General features: G+C 40.3%; 1 protein-coding gene across 10 annotated transcripts in view; it reads left to right on the top strand.

Annotated features, from left to right (window-relative positions):
- Positions 1-27,234, top strand: part of PRRC2C (proline rich coiled-coil 2C) — a 64,891-nt gene that overhangs the window by 24,483 nt on the left and 13,174 nt on the right. For 5 of the 10 annotated variants that reach the window (XM_026853457.1, XM_026853454.1, XM_026853456.1 and 2 more), the window contains 15 exons: positions 184-430; positions 1,507-1,720; positions 2,537-4,903; positions 6,068-6,276; positions 6,880-7,034; positions 7,486-7,828; positions 8,293-8,378; positions 9,353-9,541; positions 12,276-12,527; positions 17,643-17,732; positions 19,449-19,550; positions 23,643-23,859; positions 24,775-24,978; positions 25,656-25,777; positions 26,352-26,488. In XM_026853457.1, coding sequence (XP_026709258.1) covers positions 184-430; positions 1,507-1,720; positions 2,537-4,903; positions 6,068-6,276; positions 6,880-7,034; positions 7,486-7,828; positions 8,293-8,378; positions 9,353-9,541; positions 12,276-12,527; positions 17,643-17,732; positions 19,449-19,550; positions 23,643-23,859; positions 24,775-24,978; positions 25,656-25,777; positions 26,352-26,488 — 4,934 coding nt within the window. The remainder of the gene's footprint in view (positions 1-183; positions 431-1,506; positions 1,721-2,536; positions 4,904-6,067; positions 6,277-6,879; positions 7,035-7,485; positions 7,829-8,292; positions 8,379-9,352; positions 9,542-12,275; positions 12,528-17,642; positions 17,733-19,448; positions 19,551-23,642; positions 23,860-24,774; positions 24,979-25,655; positions 25,778-26,351; positions 26,489-27,234) is intronic. The other 5 variants (XM_026853461.1, XM_026853458.1, XM_026853455.1 and 2 more) reach the window with 3 other exon arrangements.

The raw sequence follows: 27,234 nt of genomic DNA, 5'->3' as shown, positions 1-27,234 counted from the left end.
TAGCTATTCTAAATTGTTCAGTCTGGTTTCCCCCTTTTCTCCTAGTTCATCCTGATGCACATTTGCAATTTAATTTTCAGAATGCTTAGTGTCCTGGAGATAACTGTACTTGTTCAAGGGTTATTTGAATTCCGCTCAAGTCTTCATCTTAACAAGATGTTAATACTGTTTTCTGTTACACAGGAGCAAATGAAACAGCAGCAGTGGCAGCAACAACAGCAAGGTGTCCTTCCACAGTCTGCTCCCTCACAGCCTTCTAGTGGCCCTGTCCCACCTCCCCAGCACAGACCCCTCTACCAGCCCATGCAACCGCATCCTCAGCATTTAGCTTCAATGGGCTTTGATCCACGGTGGCTTATGATGCAGTCTTACATGGACCCACGAATGATGTCAGGAAGACCTGCAATGGATATGCCTCCTATTCATCCAGGTAAAATCTGGCAGCATTTTTGACTGCTGAACTTCCTTGGTTTTGAAATAGAAGTCTTTCCCTAACCACACTATGTATAGTAATAGCAAATGGGTGGGTTTTTTAAAAAGAAAACTACATTATTTCTTTGTTTGAATCAAAATAGATTTTAGTAGTACTGGAAAAACTATAGTTCATGTGCCATTGTACACCTGTGACTATAAAGTAAAATCACAGCTTTCTTGTGTATTGCAGGCATGTTAGTGACAGTTAAGGATGTATTCAGAATGTCAGCATAAGCCTTACTTTGTTACAGATATCAAAGCTGGCATGAGTTAGGTTGGACTGAGAAAACCAGTGTATTTACCATTTGTATTTCATTACATGTTAGCAGTTGATACTACATTGCTTATTTAAAAAAAAAACTGAATTTTTTTTTTTATTTTTATGTTGTGTAATAGCACCTCTAGAGTCATGCTAGATTTGTGTTTTCAGATTCTTGGCACAAAAAGGTCCTATTTAATTTGTGAAATGGCCATCTGATTTGCAGTTTATAAAGCTGTTGTGCATAAATGGTACAAGTCTGGCATGTAATGTAATGGAGATACTTACCAAGCTAATGAGCAAGGGAATGCATATCCTGAATTAAGTGCAGTGAATGAACTGAGGAAGCAGCAGGCTAAACAAAGATGGTGAGAACTAGAATTTCTTTAAAATATTATGGAAAAAAAAGACTCAAGAGTCCTTAATAGAGTACAAAAACCATCTGCATGTACTCTTATCTTGCCTATTGTCATTCAGATCTTAGATCAGAAACTTCATCTGCAAGTTTACAGGTCTGCAGACCTGGTTCATTCTGTTATGGTTTAAGCAGACAGCTTTTTCCTTTGGTACAGAGGGTACTAGTGGTGAATATGTTTTAGTCAATCAGGTCAACTGACAGTGTGTAGACATTTGATTTTAACAGCAGAAGGTACGGAGGAAGGGAGATCAAAGGGGGAAGAATAGTGTTCTCTTGATATGCTTTGTTTGTCTTGAGGTAGGTTTCTTTGCTAATGTTAAACTGTTCTCAATTGTTGAACTTAAATCTGTCACAGGAATTATGCCTCCCAAACCACTGATGAGAAGAGACCAGATAGAGGGATCAGCAACTAGTTCAGACTCATTTGAACATATAGCTCGCTCAGCAAGAGAGCACACCGTTCCTTTGTCAGAGCCCCGCATGATGTGGGGGTCAGATCCATACCCCCATGCAGAACCTCAGCAATCTAGTTCTCCTCCCAAAGTGTTAGAAGAGCCTGATGATTTGCGGTAAGCCTGAGTTTTGTACTCCTGCGTGTTACTTCTCTGAGCCATACTTACTTACATGCTTGGCTATATAACTTATGTGGCAAACCACAGTTTAAACTGACTCAGTTACAGCTGCTATTCACACAAAACTGTAAAAGGAGTTGTGGCTGGGGGGTGCAGTGTACTTGGTGCTGTTGTATAAAAAACTAAAGACGTGCATGATCTGTAGCGGGGTGTAGAAAGACAGTTTACCCCTTGTTTAGGTTCCTTAATTCATTCATCAAACCATTCATCAAATTAGGTTGCCCTAATATTTTGAATTTTCAGTCTTGTAGAGCGCCTCTGTGGTGATGTGCTGTTCTCCATCTGCTCTCCCCGTATCAGAGACCTTCTGTCAGATGTATATTAGTTTCAGAAGTGGTGTGTTAAGTACAAATGGTATAAAGCAAGACACAGTCACTTCTGACCTTTTGCTGTATGATGAATGGTCAGAAAGGCTTCCTCTACATCTTAAAAGTACCCAGAAATTTTTTGCTGTACTACTGTCTAATACTTGTGATATTAGCCTGCTAACTTGAAGGCTTCACTTAAAATTGCATGTTTAGCCATTAACAATAATAGATTCCTAAAGCTAATTGTATATTTGACACTGAACTCTTAATCGGGATAGAATAAAATTGATCTCTACATCAAGCAGTGACTATGAAAATTAATACTTGTTATTTCCTAGAGCTGACATTAATCCCGCATAGAAATAGAAAATTACTTGATTTAAGTACATATTTATGGGTAAAATTTTTTCCCTCACCCTGACATTCTTAAATGCCTACTGCTTAGGTCTGAGGCACACTTGGAGCAAGAACGAGTTGCTGTCCCTGCCACTGCTTATCCTGTAGAACACAACCAGCTGGACTCTCATCCAAAGACAGACTTTTTCAGAGAATCAGGAGAGGTGGAGGTACAAAAGTTCCCAAGCAGGCCTTTGGAAGACGTACAGCCTCTCCAGACTGACACACCTAGCACAGCAGTTAATTTTGAAGGAGTGAATGAGAAAGCTACCCATAGCTCTCCAGAAGAGTTGGTGCCTGTGGGGGAAAGTCACTCTTCACTAAAGAGAAGCATTTCCCATGGTTCAAGTCACTCTCTAAAGTCAGAAGACCAGAGGAATGAGACAGCAGGAAACATTGCTAAATTAAGTAACAGGCCTGTTGAGACAAAGGAGACAATTGAGAGACTTGAGATTAAGCCAAAAAAAGAAATTTTGATCAGTAATAGAATATCAGAAGGACCAAAATCTGAAAAAACTTTCAAACCCAAGTCTGAAACAAGATGGGGTCCTAGGCCAGGTTATGGCAGGAGAGACGAAGGCAGTGATAGACCAGTAAGAAGATCGGGTCCTATTAAAAAACCTGTGCTTAGGGATATGAAGGAAGAGCGTGAACAGAGAGAAGAGCGTGAGCAGAGGAAGGAGAAGGAAGGAGAAAAGACAGCTAGTGAAAAACCTAGCAAGTCTGAAAAAAGTGACAAAAAGGAAGCACCTCAAGTGCCACTGCCTCAGGCTGAGCCAGAGCCTTCCACCTCCAACAGTGCTCCTCTGTCTAAGAAGATAACCCAGGATGCTGCTCCAACACCAGCAAGCCAGGAGAGCAGTCAAACCGAGACTGCAGCTAAAGCTCCAGTTCAGCCACCCGCAGCTCCAGTCCAGCAGCAGCTACCAGCTGCCAAGCCTGCTGCTGCTCCACAGCTTCCCCCGGCAGTACAGCAGCAGCCGCCTGCTCAACCGGCAGCAGAGCAGCAGCCCCACACTCAGCAGCCAGCTACTGCAGTGAAGGAGGAAAAGCAGACTGAGAAGGTGGTTAGCAAGGAGGTTGTGGAGAAACCACGCTTGGAAACCAGGCCAGTAAAAAGAGAGCCTGGCTTACCACCTAGGACATACTGGAAAGAGGCTAGGGATAGAGACTGGTTCCCAGATCAGGGATACAGAGGCAGAGGTCGTGGAGAGTATTATTCTAGAGGTCGTAGCTACAGGGGTTCTTATGGAGGACGTGGTCGGGGCAGTAGAGGCCATAATAGAGAGTACCCACACTACAGAGATACTAAGCCTAGATCAGACCATGTGCCTTTGGCGCCTGTTAGGCAAAGAGAAGAGAGTGAAACTCGCAGTGAGAGTTCTGACTTTGAAGTAATACCAAAACGGCGGCGCCAGCATGGTTCAGAGACAGATTCTGACAGTGAAGTTCATGAAAGTGCAAGTGACACACTGCTTTCAGACAAAGACAGTCTAATCAAAGGCAAGCACCCAAAAAGAGAAGAGAGAGCTGATGGCAAGAAGCCTCCAAAACCCCTGTCATTCAAACCTGAAAACAATATCAGAGTAGACAACAGATCCCTAGAAAAAACATACGTAAGAGATGATGAGAACAAACCCAAACCAGGATTTCTTCCTAAAGGAGAGCCATCTAGACGAGGCAGAGGTGGAATGTATAGACGTGGTGGCAGGGACCCTGGTGGGCGTCCTCCACGTCCCTCCACAATAAGGAGACCAGCCTACAGAGACAATCAGTGGAACCCTAGGCAAACAGAGATCATTAAACCGGAAGAGGGGGAGCCTCTGAGAAGAAATGAACATTATGGTCCCATACCAGTTGATAAAAGACCTGCAAAATTTGAGAGAAAGTTTGACCCGAATAGAGAGAGGCCACGAAGACAAAGACCTGCTCGGCCTCCAAGGCAAGATAAGCCACCACGATTTAGGCGCCTAAAAGAGAGAGAGGCTGCATCAAAGATAAATGAAGTCGTAACCAGCTCATCAACAAGTGCCACAGTTAGCAATGCAGTTAATGAGCCCTCCAACACTGCTCTGGATGTGTCCGGAAGTAAGACACCAGACTTGTCCAACCAGAATTCTTCAGACCAGGCAAATGAAGAGTGGGAAACAGCCTCAGAAAGCAGTGACTTCAATGAGAGGCGGGAGAGGGATGAGAAAAAAACAGCAGATGTAGCAGCACAGGTGGCTGCAAAGGCAGGAGAAAACACTGGAGCTCCAAAAAGGGAAATAGCCAAGAGAAGCTTCTCTAGTCAGCGGCCTGGAATAGACCGTCAAAACCGACGTGGCAACAATGGGCCAGCTAAACCAGGGAGGAACTTCTCGGGGCCTAGGAGTGAAAGACGGAGTGGTCCTCTACCCAGAAGTGGAAAAAGAGGGTGAGTACCAGCTGCTTCTAGGAAGCACATGGTCATGGTGGTGTCCTCTTGTGATTCAAAGTCATAAGTAGTTGGTTTAGATTTGTCAAATGGTAGAAAAGAGAACAAGACAAATGTGCACCTCTGGCTGTGTACTTTCTATTTTTTGTGTTTGCATACAGACACCTGGAACATGAAGCTAAGAGGAGAGTATTCTTGTATGCACAGTGTTAAAAATGCCTAATAAAGAAAAAAATGCACTGCTGTTTCAGAGTTGAACTATGTTTCTTGAGATTTGGATGCAAGGTGAAATGTTGATGTAAGCAGTTTTGCAGTTAATACATAACTTGCTGCATTGCATTGTAATCGATCACCTAACATAGACAAACATACTGAGATATGCTTGCCATTGAGACTAAATTTTGTTTCTCTGTATGCTGAATTTGATTGAAACAGTTGTTACTTAATGTTACTATTTGCCCACTGTTTCACAGCCACAGTGCACAGTGGTCTGGTAAGAGGGAGGCAAGACAAGACATTTCTTCATTGAATGCCTACCCTGTACTCAGGGACTCTCATGCTTGTAGGCTGCTGTATTCTAAGTTCAGGTTTTGCCTGATCTTAAAACTTGTGATCAGTGCTTTAGCCTCCGAGTTAAAACTAAGAATTCCTTTGGCTAGTCACTTAAGGGTGATGTTGAAGTAAAAAAATGGGTGTTCCAGAGCAAACACAGAATGCTGCAAATCTGATCTTACGGCTTCAGATAGTTTCTGGCAAGTGAACCCATGGAGGTAGTATATTGTTTACATTTGTTCCATTGCATACTGTAAGCTTCTGTTTGGTTTTGGTTAGGTTTTTTTTCCATGGAAGGCCTTATTGCAGTTGAAGTATACTGAATGCATACTTGTTGAGCTTTGGTACCTGTAACTACAGAGGTGACCTTAAAAAAATGCGCTTTTTTCCTGTGATACCTGTTGACAGGAGGGCACTTGATACATCCCCAAACCAGCTTTTGCTGTTAAGCTGCTTCTCCTTGAGGAGCTGAAAGTAAAAGTCTGGAGCCTACTAAGAAGTTTCACAGTAGACACTTATAGCTGTATAATGGGATCTGCATTAGATTCTTAGCTTCTTCCTGAGTGTTCTCTGTGGCTGGTCATTAGTTTTCACAATTTTTTTCTAATATAGGCCATTTGAAGAGCAGACAGCAACTGTGCCTGCTGTTGATCCCACCAATGGCAACTCATTACATCAGGAGGATGGAGGTGTTACTGCTACAGGACAAAAGAGCACCAAGGATGCAAGTGGCAAAAAGAGAGAAGAACCTAAGGCTGGTCCAAAGAAGCCTAAGGAAAAAGTGGATGCTTTGTCTCAATTTGATCTTAATAATTATGCAAGTATGTGTTGATAATACACTAACAGGAATTTGTAATCCTGCTAGCTCTGCTGCATATAGAGCTAGAAGTTTGAAAACTTAAAAAGGGGAGAGGTGATTTAACACCAGAATAATTGTATTTGAATATTGTTACCTTTTTCATATCTAATTAACAATGTTCATACCTCTAAAAGGTGGCAAATCTCACTTGTGTTTTTATGTATAGATAAGAACAATTTTGTTCTGTCATGTAATCTTAACTCTTGTCATTTTACACCACTTTCCACCACACTAATAATTCACTTAACCTTCATAAGCAAAGGCAGTGGATATCACTGATAAGCTTACAGCTAATATCCGAAAAGGCTGTTCATGATTACATTTCGGTTCTTATTTCCTGGAGAGTCTGGTACAGGAGCCTTCAGCTTTTTCAGTTCTTCAAGATGTAACTCCTTGTCTTCAAGCTCAGCAGCAAAGCACTTGTCAAGCAGAAGCTTACCTTTAATCAGGGCCACCATCTCTGTCTGTGGGGGAAATAGCTTTCACTCCGAAGCAGATTTTGGCTCAGTGCACTGCATCTGAAGCCATTAAAACAGCAGCATCTATACCTTTCCCTTTTCTATAGGTGTTGTGATCATTGATGATCACCCTGAAGTGACAGTAGTTGAAGACTCCCAGTCTAACTTGAATGATGATGGTTTCACAGAAGTGGTTTCTAAGAAGCAACAAAAACGCTTGCAAGATGAAGAGCGCAGAAAGAAGGAAGAACAAACAGTGCAGGTACAAGGCCAGCATTTATTGCAGGGAAGATCTCCTTGCAGTCCTGGGAATGTTGTGAAGTGTGCAGAATCTTCCTTCCAAATAAACTATATTTCACCATATAAATATAACTAGATAGCTGTAATAATATTAAGATGCTCAGAATTAGTAAATTAATTTTCACTTAGTCATTTTAGGATTTTGAACTTCCTGATTGGGCACTGTTAGGGATGTGGAACTGGCAAACTGAAACCACCCATTTTTCATACTGTGATAAAGATTTATACTGCTGCTTGTATATTAGTTGATTGAAGAGGAAAATGGATGAGAAATGTTTCTGTGGTTAAATGCCCTTAAAAAAATTAACTTCTTTAAAACACGGTTAATGGGTTTTCTTTTGCTGTTACACAATGTCCAATTGGTGTCCATACAGACTGTCAGCTATAAGAATAAAACTGGCTTTTGCTTACAGGTTTGGACCAAAAAAGGATCAAGCGAAAAAGGCCGAGGTCAGAATTCCAAGCTCCCTCCCAGATTTGCCAAAAAACAGCAGCAACAGGCAGCAGCTGCAGCTGCACAGCAGGCACAAGCTCAGGCACAAGCTCAGGCGCAGCCTCTGTGTACAACACAGACTCCAGGTCAGCCACAGGTGTCTGTTCAGCCACAAAACCAGGCTCCAGGAGGGACAACTAGCACAGAATACACGGTGTCAAGCAAAGTTCTGCAAAACACCCAGGCTCACAATGGTCTGGGAACAGACTTATGGGAAAACAAGGTGCCTCCTACAGCAGTTCTCAATGACATCTCCAAAAAATGTAAGTGGTGTCTTCAGTTTGTGGCAGGGGGCAAGCACTGTAGAGAATGACGATTGCCAGCTCTCTATGTTGATATTTCTTTTCTACCTGCAGATGTATTTTCCACAGGGAATAGGGGGCAGCATTCCCAAGTGCAATGTTGTAACCTATGAATATCTCTGAAGAGAGATTTTTGCAGTGTGACATTACTCAGTATTTTATGCTGTTGTCTTGTTCATAAGCAGCTGTCAGGCTGTCACTCCCTTCAGGAATTTGTTTGTCAGGCTTGGTCATGCTTCCAGACATGATTGCCCCCCTGGAAATCAGCTAAATAGATAGCATATTGTTAAATGCTGAATAAGTTACCAATGTCTTAATGCTTATTAATCAAGACATCTCATTTAATTTTCAGTTAATTGATAACTTCAGTTGAATGCATTTAGCAACACTGCGGGTTTTTTTAACTCCATTCTCTTAATTGTTAGTGGGACCCATTAGCCCACCTCAGCCACCTTCAGTCAGTGCTTGGAACAAGCCTTTGACATCTTTTGGTTCAGCTACATCTCCAGAGGTAAGAATGAGGGGAAGAAGAGTAGCTGTATGTGAAGTTTATCCAGACTGTATCGTATTAGGATTGGGTACACATTATGCATTTATTCACATGTGCACATATTTAGTCTATGTGTAGAATTCCATGAAGTCAGGAGATAGTACACAAACGCAGGGTACAGGCTGGGGGTTTTATGATTGCAGCATGGAAAAACTGTCCTCATTAAAAACACAGCTGTTCACAGATTCTGTTGATAGCTGTTATTCAGTGCATTTTTTAAAGTAAAAATACTGCCTAGTGTGCACGTGAACACTTGTGTACAGTTCAGTAGTGTAGACAGAAACAGGATGTCTCCAAGGAACTAAATGTTTTTTGTGTCCCTTAAATCAGAGATACAAAAACCAGTAGATGCTTTCTAACTGTATTAGCTCTACTTATCCCACCAATTTGCATATCCCTAAATTTTACTTCTAAAGTCCTGTGGCTTTATTTCCTTGGTCTTTATTGGTCTTAACTTTATTGGTTTAAACTGTAAGAATGTGACATAATTCTCTTGGGAAACCATTTGAACTGCATAAGGAGATCTGGAAATACTTTTAATTTCTTATTGTTCCTCCTGAATTGAACATTAAATTTTGAACTTTCAGGAGAAGGTTGTGAACCCAAATCTGGACACTTTGATAATGCACTTGTCCTTCTCCCCCTTCTCTACCAGTTCATTGTCTTGGTTTTGTTTACATTTTTTTCACTTTTTTTTCCCTTACTCTTGAGCTTGTATAAACAGTAAAAACTTGAGGAGAGGAAAGCATACATTAATTTATTGTTTACTCTTGCAAATCTGTTGCAGTCACAAATAATGATTTTGCTGGCAGAAGGTAAATGTAACCCTTCTAGTCATTTTCAGCTGATCATATTTTGTGCTCTTCTCTGAACAAGTGGCATTGTACTGGACTGGAAATCTTTTGAAATGCAATAAATATTTACCTTTTAACTAGGGGACAAAGCCTGGTCAAGAAGGTGGAGTTGATCTTGGTATAGAAACTATTCAGTTTGGAGCCCCTGCTTCCAGTGGCAGTGACAATGAAGTTGGCCCTGTACTTTCTGAGAAGTCCACTGACAAGCTACCAGAACCAAAAGAGCAAAGACAGAAACAGCCTCGGGCTGGACCCATCAAAGCACAAAAGGTAAAAAGGTCATATCTTCAGTACAAACTTTTAAACTTAAAGAATTTCAGCCAAAAAGGTTACAAATAATGGAATAGAATACTCATTCAGTTAGGACTAGGCCTATAAAAATTGCATTCCCCTTTTGTATTTCCTAAAACAATCAGCAAGGTGGTTCTTGGAGAGAAGATGGAGAATTCAGTTCAAGAAGCAAGCGGTATCCTAGCCCAGCAGAGTTTGTCCATTGGTTATGTGTCTGGGACAAGGGATGTGGCTAGATCAGGGGTGGGATGATGGACTTATAACTTTTTGGGGAGACTATGGATGTGGTAGAGCGTTTTGGGTTTTAGTTTGGGGGTTTGAGTTTTCTCTTGAGCTTCCTTTGCTGAGGCTTTGGGAGCTGTTTGGTAGCAGATGTTCTTTCTGTTTTTGCCCCAGCTGTACCTCCAGTTTCAGTAGTTCTTTCTGCCACCATGCCTGCCTTTCCCCTCTATAAATGGTGCGTGGTGCCCTTTTTAGTAGTCAGATTACCAAGATGAGTAATAAATTGCAGGAAAGGTAGCGTTTTGAGGAAAGGAAGGAATGTTAGAGCCACTGATTTGAAGTCTCAAACTCAAATGAACAGATATCTGGATAATTAATTTTTTTGCAGTTAATCTAGGAAGACTGGATAGGTAATCAAACTTACCTCGGTTTTTAAAATATATATATTGCTTGTCCTCCAGAGATTTAGGGGCTCCATTCAATCATCATCATGTATTTCTATTGTTACCACTCATAAGTAGTAATACTTTCTCCTCCTGTCATTTAGATTACACTTAGTGATCCTTCATGTTAATAAAATGTGCTTTCTTGTTACTTCTACCTTCAGTGCATACTCATATGTGCATCGCTAGCACTCAGCACCATCTTCTTACTCCCAGAAAGAGATGGTTATAGCAGATAAACTTGTCTGGTGACTTAGAGCCAGCTGTTTTAGTCCCTCTTGATGTCTGAGATTTGGCAGCAGTTCTGATGTAATTAAAGCCATTTTGTCTTTATAGAAGACTGGGTGTTTCTTTGTGTTGGCTGTGTTTGGGTTTTGGTGTTTTGGTTTTGTTTTTAAAAAGTGAAATTTGAAAGTGCAGTCACATGTAGAATGAATTTAACTTCCGCTACATGAGGCAATCTGGGTATACTGCAGTTCATGGTTTTTACTGCAAAATGTAAATCCCATAGAGCAGGGATATATGCAGTAGTAAATATTGTTGGTGAATTTTAGTAATCTAGCATGATCATAACCCATATCTCAGATACAGTAGCACCATGCCTAAAAATGCCCCTGTGAAATCACTTAAAGATACTGAACTCCAAAGTTAAATATATATGGACAGTCTACTTTGCACTGTAGAAAGTTCCTTTTTTCTGCTTGGTTATAGCTCTCAAGACTCCTGTAGATTTTGTTGAAAGACAAATGTGTGACTAAATGGTAACTTCGTTGATTAACATTTTTGTGTGCTCTTCTGAATGAGAGGGCTGTAATCCTTTAACTGTCTTGATGACAAAGAAACCCCAACAAACAAACAATTCCTACATACCCACCATCCCCATGGTGATATTGTTTGCTATAAAGCCTAAACACAAACTTACGTTCAGGATAGGAGGTTAGTATTGTTGAACTAACATTGGCAGAGGACTGTACTTGAAACAAAGCAATTTACCTTTCCAAGTTTGACCTTAAAGTGTTTGGAAGAATTTCTGCTTCTGTAAACTGTTAGAGCAAAAAATATTTGGGTTGAGGTGGGTCTTATGTTCCTGATTTGCTGCATTGCAGAGCTGAGACATCTGCTTCTACTGTTTTCTTCCTTCCCTCTAAAAGCTAGTCTCGTTGGCCTCCTGAGGGTACCATATACCTTTGGGAAACTCCACCCTCCCTGGAGCCGAAAAGCATTGTATTGTAAAGAGTCTTCATCTACTCCTGAAACAGCTGGTTTGATTTTATAGAGACAATACCAGCAGCTTCTGTCTTTCCCTATCAAAGCTTCAGGCATAGGATTTTAAGTACTGCCTTTAAGGAATTTCTGTGCAGTTCTGTAGTGAAATGGGCTGAGTAGTCTCAGCTGGAAAGGATATGCCTGTTTAAACAGCAGAGCATTCAGGTCCACTGAGGTCCTTCATTATGCTTTAATTCAGCTGCACAAAAAGGAACTACTCAATTTCAGCAGTTATTCCAGCTGTGGTGTCCATGATATAAGACAACACTTGCGTGTGGGTGTTTTATTTTGTATGGATATCCCCTTAGCACTCAATTCCTAGGGGAAAAATGCTGCCAACATCCACACATCAAGATACCTTCAAAAGAAGGTGGAGTCTTCTGATTTCCTGGGGCCCTGTAAAATCCTGATTTTCTGAAAATTAAAATAATCTGTATGTATACGAAGTCTTACAGTGGCTTCTATACTTTTGTGCTTCTCTTGTAAGCAGAGTCAAGCTGGTTTTGGTCTGTAGGTTTTAATTGGATCTTATTGTAGTTGAACTCTACTACTTCACATAAAACACGTATTGCTTGAAAACGATTTAGATTCCTGATGTTTAAAATGAATGCATTTCCTGTATGTATTGCTAACTTAGTCTCAAATGATTTATCTGTTAGAAAATGTTTACCCTTCAGGAAAACTTTGTTAGATTTAAACAAAATTATTCTAAGCATGTAAGAATATTCTTGTGGGATAGGACATGGGGGGAAGACATAACTGACAAGTTAACACTAACTTAGCTTCCAGACTTGAGTCCGGTAGAGAACAAAGAGTATAAACCTGGTCCTATTGGGAAAGAGCGTTCATTAAAGAACAGAAAGGTGAAGGATGCCCAACAGGGAGAGCCTGAGGGACAGGAGAAGCCATCTCCCACCTCTGTCAGAAGTCCAGAACCTGTCACTACAAAGGAAACCAAAGCAACAAGTGAACTGAGCACGGAAATAGGAACAATGATATCTGTGTCTGCTCCAGAATTTGGAACAAACACAAAGGTAAGAAAAATACTGACAACTTAATGAGCACTATATGTAAAATATGATTACAATGTTGTAATGGACACTTGGTTGCCTGCTGGTGGTATTTACCTGGACAGCAAAGCCCAATGAATAGCAGATATGAAACATATTGGTACTGCTTGAATTAAACAGCTCTCCAGAAGTGGTATGGAGACATGCTGTTTGTCGTACCCTTGTACAGAGATCAGCTTGGAAGGTTTTAAACTTTTTTGCTGCCTTGTGAATGTGAAAACTCTGTCCTGAGCCTTGCTGTGAAGAGTGGCACTGGAGCCTGATATAGGCAGATTCTGTAAACTCAGATATGACATATATACAAGACAAGTGCTTAACTTTCAGCAGAGAACTCAAGTAGTGTGTGCAATCATTGGCTGAATGCATGGATGACCTGAAGCTGTGGATGTTCTATGAAAAAGAAATCTCCAAACTAGGAATACGCTAAAACACTGGATAAGGTTTGTTCAGTTTGCCTAAAGGGTCTGTACGTCAGCTTCTATTAGTTTGGATATTGTTAGGGTAGCCATTGCATGTTGAGGGCTCGTCATAGTTGTTTACGTTGGAACTCCCCTGACTCCTCTGTAACTGCTCAACAGTGAGATGGTGACTTGCTGTCAGGGTTCATTTTTCTGCAGCTCAGTTCTTAGCTGTGGTGCATTGATAGCACTGGCTGAAAAACATCCATAGAGGTTCTTTCCTTTTTGCTTAAGGACTGGTGTGCAGACTGCCATCACTGTGGCAGCATTGTATCTTGAGCAAGAACTATGGTTGTCATCTCTTGAATGTAAAAAAACCTGTGCTATGTGTAGCTACTAGTTAGACCTGCTTTGGTAAAGGAAGAGTGTTTCTTTACTATGTTTGTAAAGCAGTTTTGTGAGTTTAGACTCAAGTTTGTTTCATACTGTCCCAGTCTTCCTTTTCCTAGTCTTAAGCAGAAATTTTCTGATGCGATTTAGGAAAACTGATCCTGTGCAAAGGTTACGTTAATAGTAGAAGAATCTGAAATGCAGATCACTCACAATTTCTTTGTCACCCGCAGTTGGAGGTGGGGGGTGGGGTGGTGGAGATTATTGTGGCAGGTTTTTGCCAAGGTGTCAGGCAAACAGAAGATACTATCTCAATGAAGTGGTGTTACCAAGCAAGTGATAAGGAGGGTATTTGTGTCCAACATGGTAGCTGCAAACTTGATTTTTGAGTGGAATGGCAAATACGTAAGAAAATTCAGTGCTGGGATTTCTCATCCTTCCTGGCAGTTTCCTTGTAAGTAGATGTGAATGGTTTATGTTGATACCAGAAACAGATGAAGTGCCTTTCTTGTATGCAGAATCAGAAGTGTAGAGCCATAAGCACCAGCTTGTTCAAGTATTTGGTAGGAAGGCTGGTTTTGTCATGTGCTTTCTCACTGTCTTTTCAAGCTCCTGTGACCAGAGCTCAAGATAAGAGGAGATGCTTCTTCTAAGTCACATACAGAATAGGAAACTTATCTTTGTTGATCAGGTTAACTAGATAATACAACAGCTCCACTAAAATCAGCATCATTTCCTCTCCACAATTTTATTTTTAAAGTCTGAGATTTTCAAAAAGGAAGTCCAGATTTTTGTGCCTTTCTGGCCATAGTTAAACATGGGTTGCCAAGATTCTTTGAATTACCACACTATTAAAGCACCAAGCTTCTGTCTTCTGGAGGGAGGACCAGAGAGAAAAGAAACCTTCCATTTTGTACTGGATATGAAAATTCCCAATAATTTCATCATGAAGTGATTGTTAATAGAAGCATTGAATGATAGGTGTAAATATTCCTGTTTCAGCAGTTCCAGGTTTGCTTTTGAATTCCTTTGTCATGAATAGTTCACAGGGCATCAGTAAGTTTTGTTTCTTGGAAAGGGGTGGTTACATTTTATATTTAATTTTATGGAAGTTGAACCAACAACCTGCAGACTTATTGGATAAAATAAGCTTCATCTGGATCTTGCAAGAATAAACCAGTCTTGCTACTTTTTAAAGTGGCTTCTAAAATGGGTTCAAATACTGCTCCATCCTTGGAGTTCCTGTCGTGATCTGTGTTGTAACTGCTTTCTCTTGTCTTTGTTCTCTTTCCATTGCTCATTAGTGAGGGAAGAAGTAATGACATCTTTAATCTGCAGTTTCAGTGTCAAGTGTTGCAGTTTTACAAACCTAAATGGTTTCCCTTTTGACACCTTTTAATATCCTACTCAGAGCCTACTGCTGAGCTTCCAGGAAAGCACACTTTCTTCACTGTATTTGGCAATTTAAATGTCTGTAAAAGTCAAGCCAGGTGTCCTTCAGAAGCAGACGTTTTATAAGAGTACCCCATCTATCCCCAAACAAACATGTTAATTAAGAGCATGTGCATTAATAAAATACTGTTTTATCTTAGAAACTATATAAATATAAATCATACTGATGAGATGCTTACGTTTAGAACATAATTATAATGCTCTGAAGCAACTGCAGCTGGTTATCTTGGGTTTCTGCAGTATTTTTGGAGTAAAGGTGATCTGATAGTGTAAGTCTGAATCGGGTAAGACGCCCCTTGCCAACCCTACCATTTCTTATAAAGTTTTGAAGCTTTCAAATCACAGGAGTGAGCATTACCCGGTTGTGGACATGGCAGTGAAATGTTTGCACAGGTAGTTGATAAACAGCTATGTTAGAGATGATGTCTTGAAAGGACACAGGCTGTACTTGAGAAGAAATTTTCAGTATCTAACAATCTCTCTGTTTTAAGTGATTTAAGTAAATCAGGAACAAGTCCAATAGCTAATTAATCCCATATGTGCCCCGATCCTGTACAGCAAGGTCAGCTCTGAGGTCTGCCTTGTCCTTTTGTTTATAAAGTTACTTCAGATTTTGTGTTCTCTTCTTTTTGGATAGAGTAGGAAGTTGTTAAAATGCTTCTGTGTTCTTTCTTCAGGTATAAATAACTTGTAGATAACTCAAAAAAAGCATGTACAGCTTTTTTCTCTTGCTATTATTACAGTTAGTAGTTTATTAGAAAGTAATCTGTTTCTTCAGTAAAACAGTTGTATAGGAGAATCCCTTTAATTGAATTACAAAAGCTTATGGTGATAAGCTATCTCTAACAAAGAGTCTTAGACTTAATGTACTGTTAAATGAAGGATGATGGTTAACCTACAGTTCATGGAGTGATGTTCATACAGCTAAAGCATTGTCTTACCTGCATGTTCAGCGTGTAACTCATCCTCGTAGGATGTTTTAGCATTGCATATACACTTTTAAGGGCACCAGAGCTGATATGGTGGCTTGGTTTTAATTCTAGTGAAAAAGCATTTCTGTGCTGTAAGTTTCCAAAGGGAGAAGGCAAGCAACAGTCTTGATCTGATTTCTTTTATAAGGAATTTTAGTGCTGAGACCCCATAAAATTTGCATCCAAACCTCGAAGGAATTTTTGTAATGTTATATTAAAAATTTCCTCTTTCTTTTGCAGTAAAGCGTCTTAAAAAAACCCAAGAAGCCAGTTAATTACATTAGAAGGACTTTGTGGTTAAAGCAACCTATTGTGCTTGCTTGCCTTGTTCTACCCAAATTTAGGTTGCCTATTGGAATCACATAGAAATGTGCAACTTGCAGTTTTATAGTTTGGATTTTGAGAGAAACATTGTGTATATCATATTTATCCAGTTTAACAAGTAAAGGAAGTAACAGAGAAAATAGTTGTCCGTTTCCTTTGTGAATACAAAAACATAAGTCAATGTGCACAGTGTCCTCTGTTGCCCCATTATGGTTTAGCTTGTTGTAGTCTTTTACCAAAATAAGGTCATCCTTTTAAAGAAGATTCTTTGTTATTTGCCAGTTAGTATCTTAATGCTTTAATTTCTCTTTTAGGAGACATTGCCATAGCCTTGAGGAGTAAATTGAGTGTGTGCTTTTTCAGTAGCTTATACCAGTTGGATGCAATTAAACAAGCATTATGTGGCATGTGCCTTCAAAATCATTATGTATTGGCAAGTCCAGGCACTCATCAGCAGTTCTGCTGCTAATTTGTCCTTCAGTTTCTTCTTGGTGTTTGGTTCTGTAAAAATAATAGAGCCTTTTCTGGGCTTCGGACAGGTAAAACTTTGGAGTTTGCAGTGCTTGCTAGAGAATGAATCTTGGCTATTTCAGGGTCACACCATTTATCTGACAAAGTCTCTGGGTCAGGTTCTGATAACACCTGTTTGCCTGTCCAAAATACTCTTCGGAGATATCTAGTGACAAGAACTAAAAACAGTGCTCAACGTGCTTTCACAGAAGTACCAGTGCCTTGTTTGTCCATTAAAGGCCATTCTCCAGAGAGCTGGCAGTGTTATCAATGAGACACTTTAATCAGGTGGTTTATACCTACAACTGCAATAGTCACTGGCTGCAGCTAGGTCCATGAAAGTGGACCTTGTTAATTGAGCACCTTAAGGTCCACCTAACTGACAAATAAGCTTCAGGGAAACCATCTGAGTAGACTGGAAACTTTAGTCCTTTTCTTCATTGAAATCACTGCCCAGTGCAGAAATCAGGAGATATAGGCTTCACCATCTAGAGAAACTGAGTCTTGTGACTGTCAGAGAAAAGACTCAAAGAAAATTGTTTTGCAAATAGCAATGCATTCCTGTGTGTTCTTTTTAATCTGGAGGGTTTACCCAATAAACTTCTCTATTTAAAGCTGCAGAAAGCTTTAAGCCAATGTATTTTAATTTTTAAATAGGCTAGAAGTCCTACAGGTGGCTGCAGCATCTTGCATGACAAATAATAATTGGTTACACCACCACACTTCAATATGTTTAGTGCCCAGGCAGTACATCACTCCGTATATTCTTGCTTTACAGACTGTATTTTGACTTGTTTCCAGGTGTATGTTGTGAGGTCATGATGCAAACTGTAATCTCCCAAGAATTCTTTTGACCTCAGTAGCTATTCGGCTGTAAGGATTGCTGGACATACCTTCTAAGCAAAAACTGGTGCGAAATTCTAAGCTTCTGTTGCTTGGTGAACTCCTCCTGTAGAAAGGCTGACATCTGTCCAAGAAATTTAAATCTATTTTAGGTAAGGGAGATATTTTAATGGAATTATTTTTCTTCACAGGAGTCTGTAACAGACTACACTACACCTTCTTCTCATCCTAACACAGTGGCTACTAGCAGTACAAAAATGGAGGAGACTTTGGTGACAAACGTAAGTCTATTGCAGTGATCGTCTTGACTTTGAAGACAAGAAAATATTTTCACACGTTTTAAAGCACGAAGTAGTGCCTTCAGTAAACAAGTCACTAGGGTTTCTTTCATGTTGACTAGCTGTGCATTATCCAGTAATCTTACTCTGAAGGACATTTTGGTTTGAGTATCTGCTCTGGAATTCTTCATGTATTTTCTTGTCTTTTGAACAACCACAACAAACTAAAGAGCACAAAGTGGAGAACATGTTACTAGGGACAATTCTAAAAAAGCAAAGGTAGGCGTAATGAGGGTGTGTACTCTCAGCAGCAGTTGGGACTTGAACCTGATACTAGTAGTAAAGATCTGTAGGTGAGTTTGAAGAAAGGCTTTTACAGACAAAGCAATTTCGAACTGTAGCCTGAAATCACAGCAACTGCATGTAAACGGATCAGCTTAATGGTTTCTGAAAGCAGACAGCATCCTTACAGGTCTTCAGTTGCTATGGAGATGTTTGCAGTCCTCATAAAATCAATGATCCCGACCGAGTGTGGTGTAGCATTTAAGAGGACCAGCTGGGTTGTGACTTGTGAAATCAGGTTTGTCTTGAGTGTGTTGGCATGTCAGGGAGCTTCAATCTTGTGATTTTTGTTGTTTGAGGAGCAGAAATAGAATTATCTCAGAGTTAATTGTTGACTGGGAGAAGAAAGAATTGTGCAGTAGGATCTCTGGTTTTTCTGAAGATGTCTTGTGAATTCCATCTAAGAAATGCTTTTCACTGTACTGCAGCATCCTTTAATGTGATTTTGAAGCAACACTGGTTGAACTTACTCTCCTGATGGATTTTCTGGTGGCGGTGTGGTTTCTGTCATTGGTGGTTAGTGTGGAAGACTGAATTCTTTTGTGTTAATTAGTGTATGCTCTGCTGTGGCATTCTGGAGTTGGATTTCCAACACAGGAAATAGGGCCTCCTGGCCACAAAGGATCTGTGCTGTCATCTGCTTCAAAGCTTCAGTATCTGTGTCTATTGGATTAGCCCGATCTCATCCAGTGGAAGTCTATTAGCTGTGCTCTGAATGGAGAGGGGAATGGTTAGAAGTAATAGACTGGCCACTGCAGTATTTTTGATACATTTCATTTAAAGCTTCTAGGAACATAATCAGAGTTTTCTTAGTCAAAGATAGCAATAGTTTATCAAAGATAGAAATATTTTTTTCCTTAGGTTTCACATCTTTCATCTTTTGAGAGAGAAGATAACTGAATTCAGTTATTGGATGGCAAATCTGTTTTGGTTTGTTTCACGGTCCTGTGACTTTGGAGGTTTATAGCTTCCTCTTGCAGAACCTGCATCTCAGAACTCAAGGTCATGAAGCCCCATGTACTGTATTGGTACAAAAGGGGACAGACTTGGCTTGGGAAGAATTTTTGCATATCAGTAAACTGAAATCATGCTTTAAAGTAAATCCCAAAGCAGAAAATTGGTATTTGTTTGTGCAGAAGACATGGATACTTTAGAACCTTCGTCTTCAGCCTCTTAAAAAGAAATGAGAAGCATCTCAGCACCTGCTGAATGGCCTTTCCCGCCTACCAAATTTTCACCTCGTTTTATCAAAATCTCCCTGCCAAACGCTCAAGCCTTGAAGAAATTGTAGCTCACTTAATGAAGCTTGAGCTTTGCTTTTCTGGGGCTTTTGTAGTAGACGTAGTTCGAATGTGATGTGTGTTGCCTGCCTTTCAGGTGCCCCTGCCCCACACCCTTCCCCTCCCTAGGAGGGAGACTCTACAACAGAGCTCCAGCCTAACTCCAGTTTCTCCCGCTACCGTCGACCTCACCCTCAAGGTATGTACCACATCCCTCTAAGGGTCGTTTTCTTGCATGCAGGGGAAAAAGTTAATGGAGAACTTGCTGGTGAACCTTTTTTTTAGAGCCTTCCTTTGTTTCCTCTGCTGACCTGCTTTTGCATATAAATGGATGGCTGAAACACAAGACTCTTATCAAAGGATGCATTTAAATTATAAATCTCTAACCCCGTTTTGCATTAACACTTGGCATCTCAACCAATCTTGGCTCCCACTGCCCTGAAAAAAAAGACCCTAGCATTTAGGCATTGTACTGTAGTGTTCATGACAAGCCATCAGAATCTGAGGTTTTTCTAGAGTTTAGCTTAAAGTAGGTTGCCTGTTTTGGTAGTAAAGGCTGTAAGGGGTTGCTTGGTAAGCTGAGCTTGATTTCTTAGCTGTTAAGATTTTGGTGCAGTGATAATGTGGTTTTGAGTTGGCTCGAGTTCTAAATAATGAAATGTAGGTGGTCTTGATGTCTATGAAGCGCAGTTTGATCAGTTAGAACGTGTGTTGTTGTGTTATAAATGTTGTTTTCTGCTCTCCAGTGAAGAGTAAGCGTGTAGAATATTTTGAATGGTGTTTTCCCATTTTGTTGGATTTTGGACTGTGTGTCTTGTATAACTCACTAACACAGAGTTGGGCTATAGCTTTGCTACTGTATCTTTAGAAGTTTTTGGTTTGTCTTTTTTTTTGTGTGTGCTAGATCTGCTTTGTGATTTTTGACTGTAGGTGACTGAACCAGTCGAAATTTTGTTGCTGCTTCTAGTATTAAGGAATAGTGATGTTTGAACTTAGTTGCTTTACATTTTTGAAAGAAGTAGTGAAACTAGGGATTGGATGCAGAACTAACACTTTGGAGAAACTTGCTTATCAATCCCAGTGAGACTTGCATCTCACTGGCATGGTTTGACACCTGCTTGCCTGTGTTCTCTACAGATGATAGTTATTAATGATCTCTTGTTGAGTCTTTGCTTTTCTTTTGTTAACACTTTTTATTTCCTGAAAAAAATGTAACATCACTTTAAAACAATAGACCAGCAAAAATGGGGAGAGGGCTGGAGGAGGGACAAGTAATTTAACAAAAACCTGGTTTTCTGTTGCATTTTTCTGTAATAAACTACCATAATCTGACTTTCTGGTGCCTGGAAGTGTTTTTCTAAAATAGTAGTCTCTTAACTGTTCAGCAGCTGGATATCTGATTCACATGTAATACAGGTAGGAATGTTACTATAGCATGAAGCTGCGAAGAATGTGACACTGCTCAGTTAAAGCAAACTTTGGCATTTGTCATTCATCCTGCAGTTTCTTTTTCTGCTGTGCTGGTGTCCGTGATTTGATTGCTTTCTCAGTGGATGACAGATCTTGGATATTTGCTAACAAAATATGTCAAGGATCCATGTTTCGAGGATACCTTGAAGAACACGCACACTAAAATCTGAATGGAAAGGCATATGGAAGCAGCTTTGTCTCTAATTTCTCTATTCCAGTCACTGGAGCTCTGCCTCCTTTTGCAAATGCTGAAGGCATTTCAAAGCTGGTTTTGAAGCATGCACTTGAGACTGTCTCTTTCACAACAGACCTTCTGGTCCAGACAGAGCAGGGTTGCTCTTCATCATCCTTTTCAATATAATCCTTGCTTCTTTTAAAAGATACTTTCAGAGCAGCAGAAAGGAAAGCATTTCCTTCCTTCTCTTAAAAGAACAAAATCTCCAGACTCTGCTTCCATAAAGGAATAATCCTTGCAGCTGCTCTTTCCCCTGTCCCCTTTCACAGATGGCTGTCTGCAAGGAGACTCGGCAGGGGAACTCAGCCACAATTGTTCCCACTACCTGGCATCATTTTGCCAGAGTGTAGGTATAAGGTGCTTATATGGGAAGGCTTGCTGAGATCTCCTGTTCCCTTGGAGTAACTGCTAAAGACACCTTTACTAAGGCAGACATCCTCTTAAGCACATAGCTGATAGGGCTATTGGTAGGTAAGGAGCTGAGCAAAAGAAAGTCCAAAGCAATCTCAGACTAAGCTGCCTGGCCCTCTTCCATGTTCCAGGGTTCCATCTAAAATTCTTGTGTAGGCATCTGCTCCAGAATCTGACATGTTTTGACTTTCTGATCACTTAAACTTTGGCGTAGTTAAGGATATGCACATGGATATTTGTCTCCAGTTAAGTTTTTGGATACTGGACCATTATTGGTCAATGGTGAAGAGAACCCTCAAGCAACCATGATATCCAGCTTGTGCTCTCCTTTTTCTCGTAAGCAAGAAGTGAAATTACAGCGTTTTCCCCTGCCTCACTTAATTTAAAATCTCTTACTCCTTCATATCTGGTCTGTAGGTGGTGCTGCATAGGCACTCATAGACTACCAGTCTCTTGCACATCTTTTTTGTGGCTTAAGAAGTTAGAGATTATTAAGAAGCACTCTAAAAGCAAAGCTGCTAGAAAACTCAGGACTCTGTTATATGCCCTTTATTGCAAATTGGAAGACAATATGCAGTATGTAGACTCTACCTTTTGCTATTAGTTTCTCTGGGCCATCATGAAGCTCACTGAACATAGTAGAAGCTTCTACACCTTCTCTATTCAGACATTCTCAGGTAGTTCTGCACTCTTTGTTAGACAAATGCAGTACAGGATTGTTACCCTGTCTTACCAGACCCTGTGGTGTTCACAAAGGAGTGTGTAGTCTTACCTATACTCTACCTTAAGCAAAATACTGTCCAGCAGATTAATAAATTTTGAATTTTGCCCTGTGTGCAAGAATCAGAACCCTTTTGGAGGAAAATGTTGTGGAGGGGAAACAGAGTAATTGCTGGGGAAGATGATCTTGAAAATAGGTGACTTAACTCCAAACAATTTGAAGAGTAACAAAACTTCCCTCCTCACCATTTACACTCAAGGAATTACAGAACTCCACTTTCCACATGGGTGTGTACTGATCACCTGTTACCCATTTCTTTCAGTAATGCTTTGCTTTTCTTGTCATTTCTGAAGCATCCAGATGAAGTCATGTTTTGTCTGTCTTGACTGTGCCTAACTCATGCAAAACAGGGTAGGCAGAAAATTACTTTCACAGACTGTAAGTCCCAGTTAGGGGGTTCTGTTGATCCAGGCAGTAAGGTCAGGTTTGTTGGTGAGTATATATTTGCCCTTTTACATATACCATTAAAACCAGCACCTGGTCTTGGGAAGCTTAGTCTGCCAGATGAGCAGTTTCAACCTATGGCATCCAGCTCTGCTAGCAAAATCTTTGTTTCATATGGGGACAGCTGAAGATTGTAGAGAAGTCCATGGACTGTGTTTGAGCCTTTAAATTACTTACTGAGTGTAGTCTGAACATTGTTATTTCTTTTTCAGTAGTTCCTCAAAAGTGCTTCAGTTCAGATTTGGCATTGTGTCTAATGTAGCAATAATTAGATTGGTATTGGCTGAAATAAAACCATAGGTCTTTTCACTTTTGGTGGAAGATAATTGTGTATAAAATTTAAATTGAAGCTTCGTCTTCCTTGCCGTGCAAGACTTAAACTCATAAGAGGAGCATGAAGCATTTTTAGCACTAACGTAAAGTGGTGTGCACCAGCTGTGTTAGCTTGTGATTGTTTCTTGAACAGCAGTTGCTTTGGAAATCTAAGCTTGATTGCTCTCATATTTACTGAAGTGTGCATTAGATATTTTTGGTGATCACTCATAGTGGATGATTTACCAAGAAGGCAAGGGGCTGTTTCATTTAAATGGCCCAGATAACTTGTAAGTGAAGGACTTCATGGAAATATTTAGAGGGGGTTTCTTTACATTTCTTTTGCTCACTGTCTTTTGCTCTTCATGTCAAACAAAACCAAGCCAAATAAGTGTGAGTGAATTCTCTTTTGAGCATTGAATGTTAAGATGAACATGCACGTGTGCAGTTGGAACAGATTAGAAGCTCCAACTTAAGGCTGTATGCTTTTTTGCATGAACAGAGTTGCACGATTATGGTGACTTAAAGAGGCTCGCATGAAGCCTGAATTGCCTTTTGAACTAAAAAGAACTGTGAAAAGACTGTTTGACTAGTTGAAACTTCCTAATAGATGAGGAAATTTGTTTTCTTTTAAATAGATGGAGTCTGCACGCAAAGCATGGGAAAATTCCCCAAACATGGGGGAGAAGAGTTCGCCAGTGACCTCAGCAGCATCTCCCATTGCTGGTGGCAGCAGCAGTGGCAGCAGCAGCAGCAGCAACACTGGGCCAAGCAGTGGTACTTACAGCTCTTTCTCTAGTGCATCAATGCCTCCTATTCCTGTGGCCTCAGTTACACCAACAACTTCGCTATCAGGTACCACATGTCAAGATTGTAGTATTCTGTTGTATTGTTCCTCAGTTACATAAGATTCTCTTTAGAATTATGTTTAATGCAAAGCTAACAGGAGTTTTATACTAGTATGAAATGTCAGATCTGAACAACAGTTTCCCAGATACCTTTTAATTTACAAGGGAAATACTTCACCTGTTTAATTTCAGTCAGCTGAAAAGAATAAGATGACATCTCTGACTATGCTGCTTGTATGGACTTGAAAGAGGAGGTAAACTTCTCCTATTGGCTGCCTTATTGGTTTCATTTTGTTCAGCTGAATGTGAAGGCAAGCAAGCACATTTTGGAGGAGATGGTAGTTCTGATACCCAGCTAACTGCAGTCTTAGTTTCATTTGTGCTCTTGCTTTGGGAGCTTTGACAGCTCATACCAAAGCCCCTTCGTACTAGCAGAGCACATGTCCAGCTGCTCTTCACAAGCAGTGCTGGTTTCCATCTTGGTTCTTTGCAGTAAACAAAAGATGCTATGTCTGATTAAATCTTCACACCTTGGAGTATTAGAATGTGTGCCCAAATCTCAGCTGAAGTGTGTGAAAGAGACCTTTATTGGGACACTGGCTCTCAGTCATGAGAGGCACAACCACTGTATGTTGCAATATTTTGTTGCGTAACTAACCAAAATGTCTAGTTCAGTATTTTTTTATGCACCTGTACTTGAGAAGGGAGATGTATTACAGTTGCAGCACTTTCTGTAGTGAACTTAGCAGAATTATCCTTCTGTCCATCTGATGTTGATGGAAGAAGCTGCATTAGGTGTCCGTGTCCTTTATCAGTTGTGACTCTGCTTGTGTAGCTGTCCCAAAACTTTGACCACTGAAAGATGAGGCTTTGAAATATCTTTAGCTGTTTTATGGTGTATCAGTTGCTTCTCTCCTCCTAGGAGCTGGAACATACACCACCTCTTCACTGAGTACGAAGACTGCAAGCACCTCAGACCCTCCTAATATATGTAAAGTGAAACCACAACAGTTGCAGACAAGCAGCCTAGCTTCTGCCAGTCACTTTTCCCAGCTGAGCTGCATGCCATCTCTTATTGCTCAGCAACAGCAAAGTCCCCAGGTCTATGTGTCTCAGTCTGCAGCAGGTAATAGTGTTCGTGGCTGAGAAGCTGAGTCTGGTTTTTGGGAATTCTGAAGCTGGAGAGTTGAATTCAGTTCTGGTTTTATCTCCAGATAGAGACAGAATGATGGAGAGCATTCTGTAAGCAAATGCTCCCTAATTGTGTCTTACTCTAAATATGCAAGTTTCTATCAGTAAGTATAAAGATAACGCTGTGTTAGTTTGAGGAAAGTAAATTTGAATCTCATAATGTATCATTTTCTGTTGCAGAATTGTAAATCACTATTTAAGACCAAGAATGATTTAGTCTTGACTCCTTCCTTAAAGTGCTACAATAGTTTAGAATCCTGACATTTTCCTTTAAAGAAAACCCTACATATAGTTAACCTAAATTACATGACAGTATAGCATGTTCTTCCCCTTCCTTTACCCAAATGCCTGTTTTGGCCAGAATCTGGTGCTCGTCCCCCAAGAATTGCATGGGACTGAAGATGCTTATGCAAGACTGATAGATTCTGGGGGTGAATTGGAAGATACCGAAGTTGGCCAAGCACCCAGCTTTTCAGTTTCTTCTCCCAGTCTCTCTGGTAGCTGTCACACTGGGAAGTACTGGGAGTAGCTGCATTTTAACTCTTGATGTTTCTAACATTTCTAGCAGGGAAATGTTTGGAATCGGGTACTAATTGTATTGCTCTTCCTGAGGTACTGCAGCTCAAATCCCAGCATTTTACATGGATACAAGTCATCTGTTCAACACCCAACATGCGCGTTTGGCACCACCTTCTCTGGCCCAGCAGCAAGGCTTTCAACCAGGGCTTTCTCAGGTAGTTGGGGATTTAATTTTTTTGCCCTCTCTGTCCATGTTGCCTTTAAAGCTCTACTGATGAGCTAATGGGAGCAGGAGAGAATGGGACTAAAGATTCTGCAATACTGAGGTCATGTCTGCCCTTGCTATTGCATTCTGGTGTATGCAAGCAGTGTTTGGTCTCTGCTGGTCCTGAGAGTAAAAGCATTTATCATGAAAGCTGAGAGAATAAGCTTTCACTCAAAAACATACTTTATGTAAAAGTACATATTCACAGGAGGTGTTTATGTAGCCATGTTAGTGCAGGCTTATTCAACTTATGGAAAACAGAATTGTCTGCAATCTTGTGCAGTTGCTTTGTATGCAAATCTAAAAAATTCGTTTTGTTTCTGCTGGTTATTTGCAAGGAAAAGTTTAAAATTGAACTAGAAAGTAATTTTCTGAATGGGAGCAGTACCAGCTCTACAAGCAGCCTTGGGATTTGACATTCTTTTTTTACTTTTTCTGATGTTACACAAATCCTGGCATACCTATAACTAGCTTTTCTATGTGACTTTTGTCCTTGGATGTTTAATAGTCTCTTTTTTATGCAGCCTGCTTCAGTTCAGCAGATCCCCATCCCCATCTATGCACCCCTGCAAGGACAGCATCAAGCTCAGCTGAGTTTAGGAGCAGCACCAGCTGTTTCACAAGCCCAAGAGTTGTTCAACTCTTCCTTACAACCTTATAGGTAGGTAGCATATGCAAATCTCTTTGGGTTTTGAGTAGCAGAGAACTTGCTTTCCTGCAGACTTGTGTTCTGTGCTCAATAGCTGCCTCATCTTCCTGTCTTCCCCAAAAATCTTTCATCTGTTTGGCTGAGAACTGTCTGTGCAGATTGTCTGGCTAGTCTGTGTATGTATATATAGTTGTGAAATTGTGTATTCAAAAATTATGTATTATATTTATATCTTCAGGAAACCAGGCTAAAAAAAAATCTGAAAACAAGTCTTCCATACTAAGAGAACAGAAAAAGAGGAGTCTGTCCCTTTAATTTAATAATTTGTTATTTTTTAATCAAACCAACATTGGAGTCTTGAAATGCTTTGAAACCCTAGTTTGAACTCCATAGGTGGTAGAAACCTAATTTCAGATGCGTAGGGGATAGTGGGGGTGTGTTTTTTAAAAAAATTCTTTATGTTTGCTACAAAAGGTAATAGGAAGAGAAGTATTTCTCAAATGGCATTAATAGCCAGACACATTTCCACTGTGAGGCTTTCCAAAGCTTCCTTGCACTTCTTATCAAAACTGATTCAGAGTGGTATGATTCTGACAAATTCTGTTAGTTTCACTTTGAGAAAGTTTCTTTGGAAACTTAATTTCAGCGTTTTGCATGTGCTATAGAAAAACCTGCTTGTTGCAATGTAAAAGGCTGAAGCCACAGAAGGGTTTAATTGACTACATGGGTATCCGGACTTTGTGTTTGGCTGACTTCGT

The sequence above is a fragment of the Athene cunicularia genome (assembly GCF_003259725.1).
Source record: "Athene cunicularia isolate RWA chromosome 8 unlocalized genomic scaffold, athCun1 chr8_part1, whole genome shotgun sequence".
NCBI classification, from domain to species: domain Eukaryota; kingdom Metazoa; phylum Chordata; class Aves; order Strigiformes; family Strigidae; genus Athene; species Athene cunicularia.
This window is presented reverse-complemented; position numbering and strand designations above follow the sequence as displayed.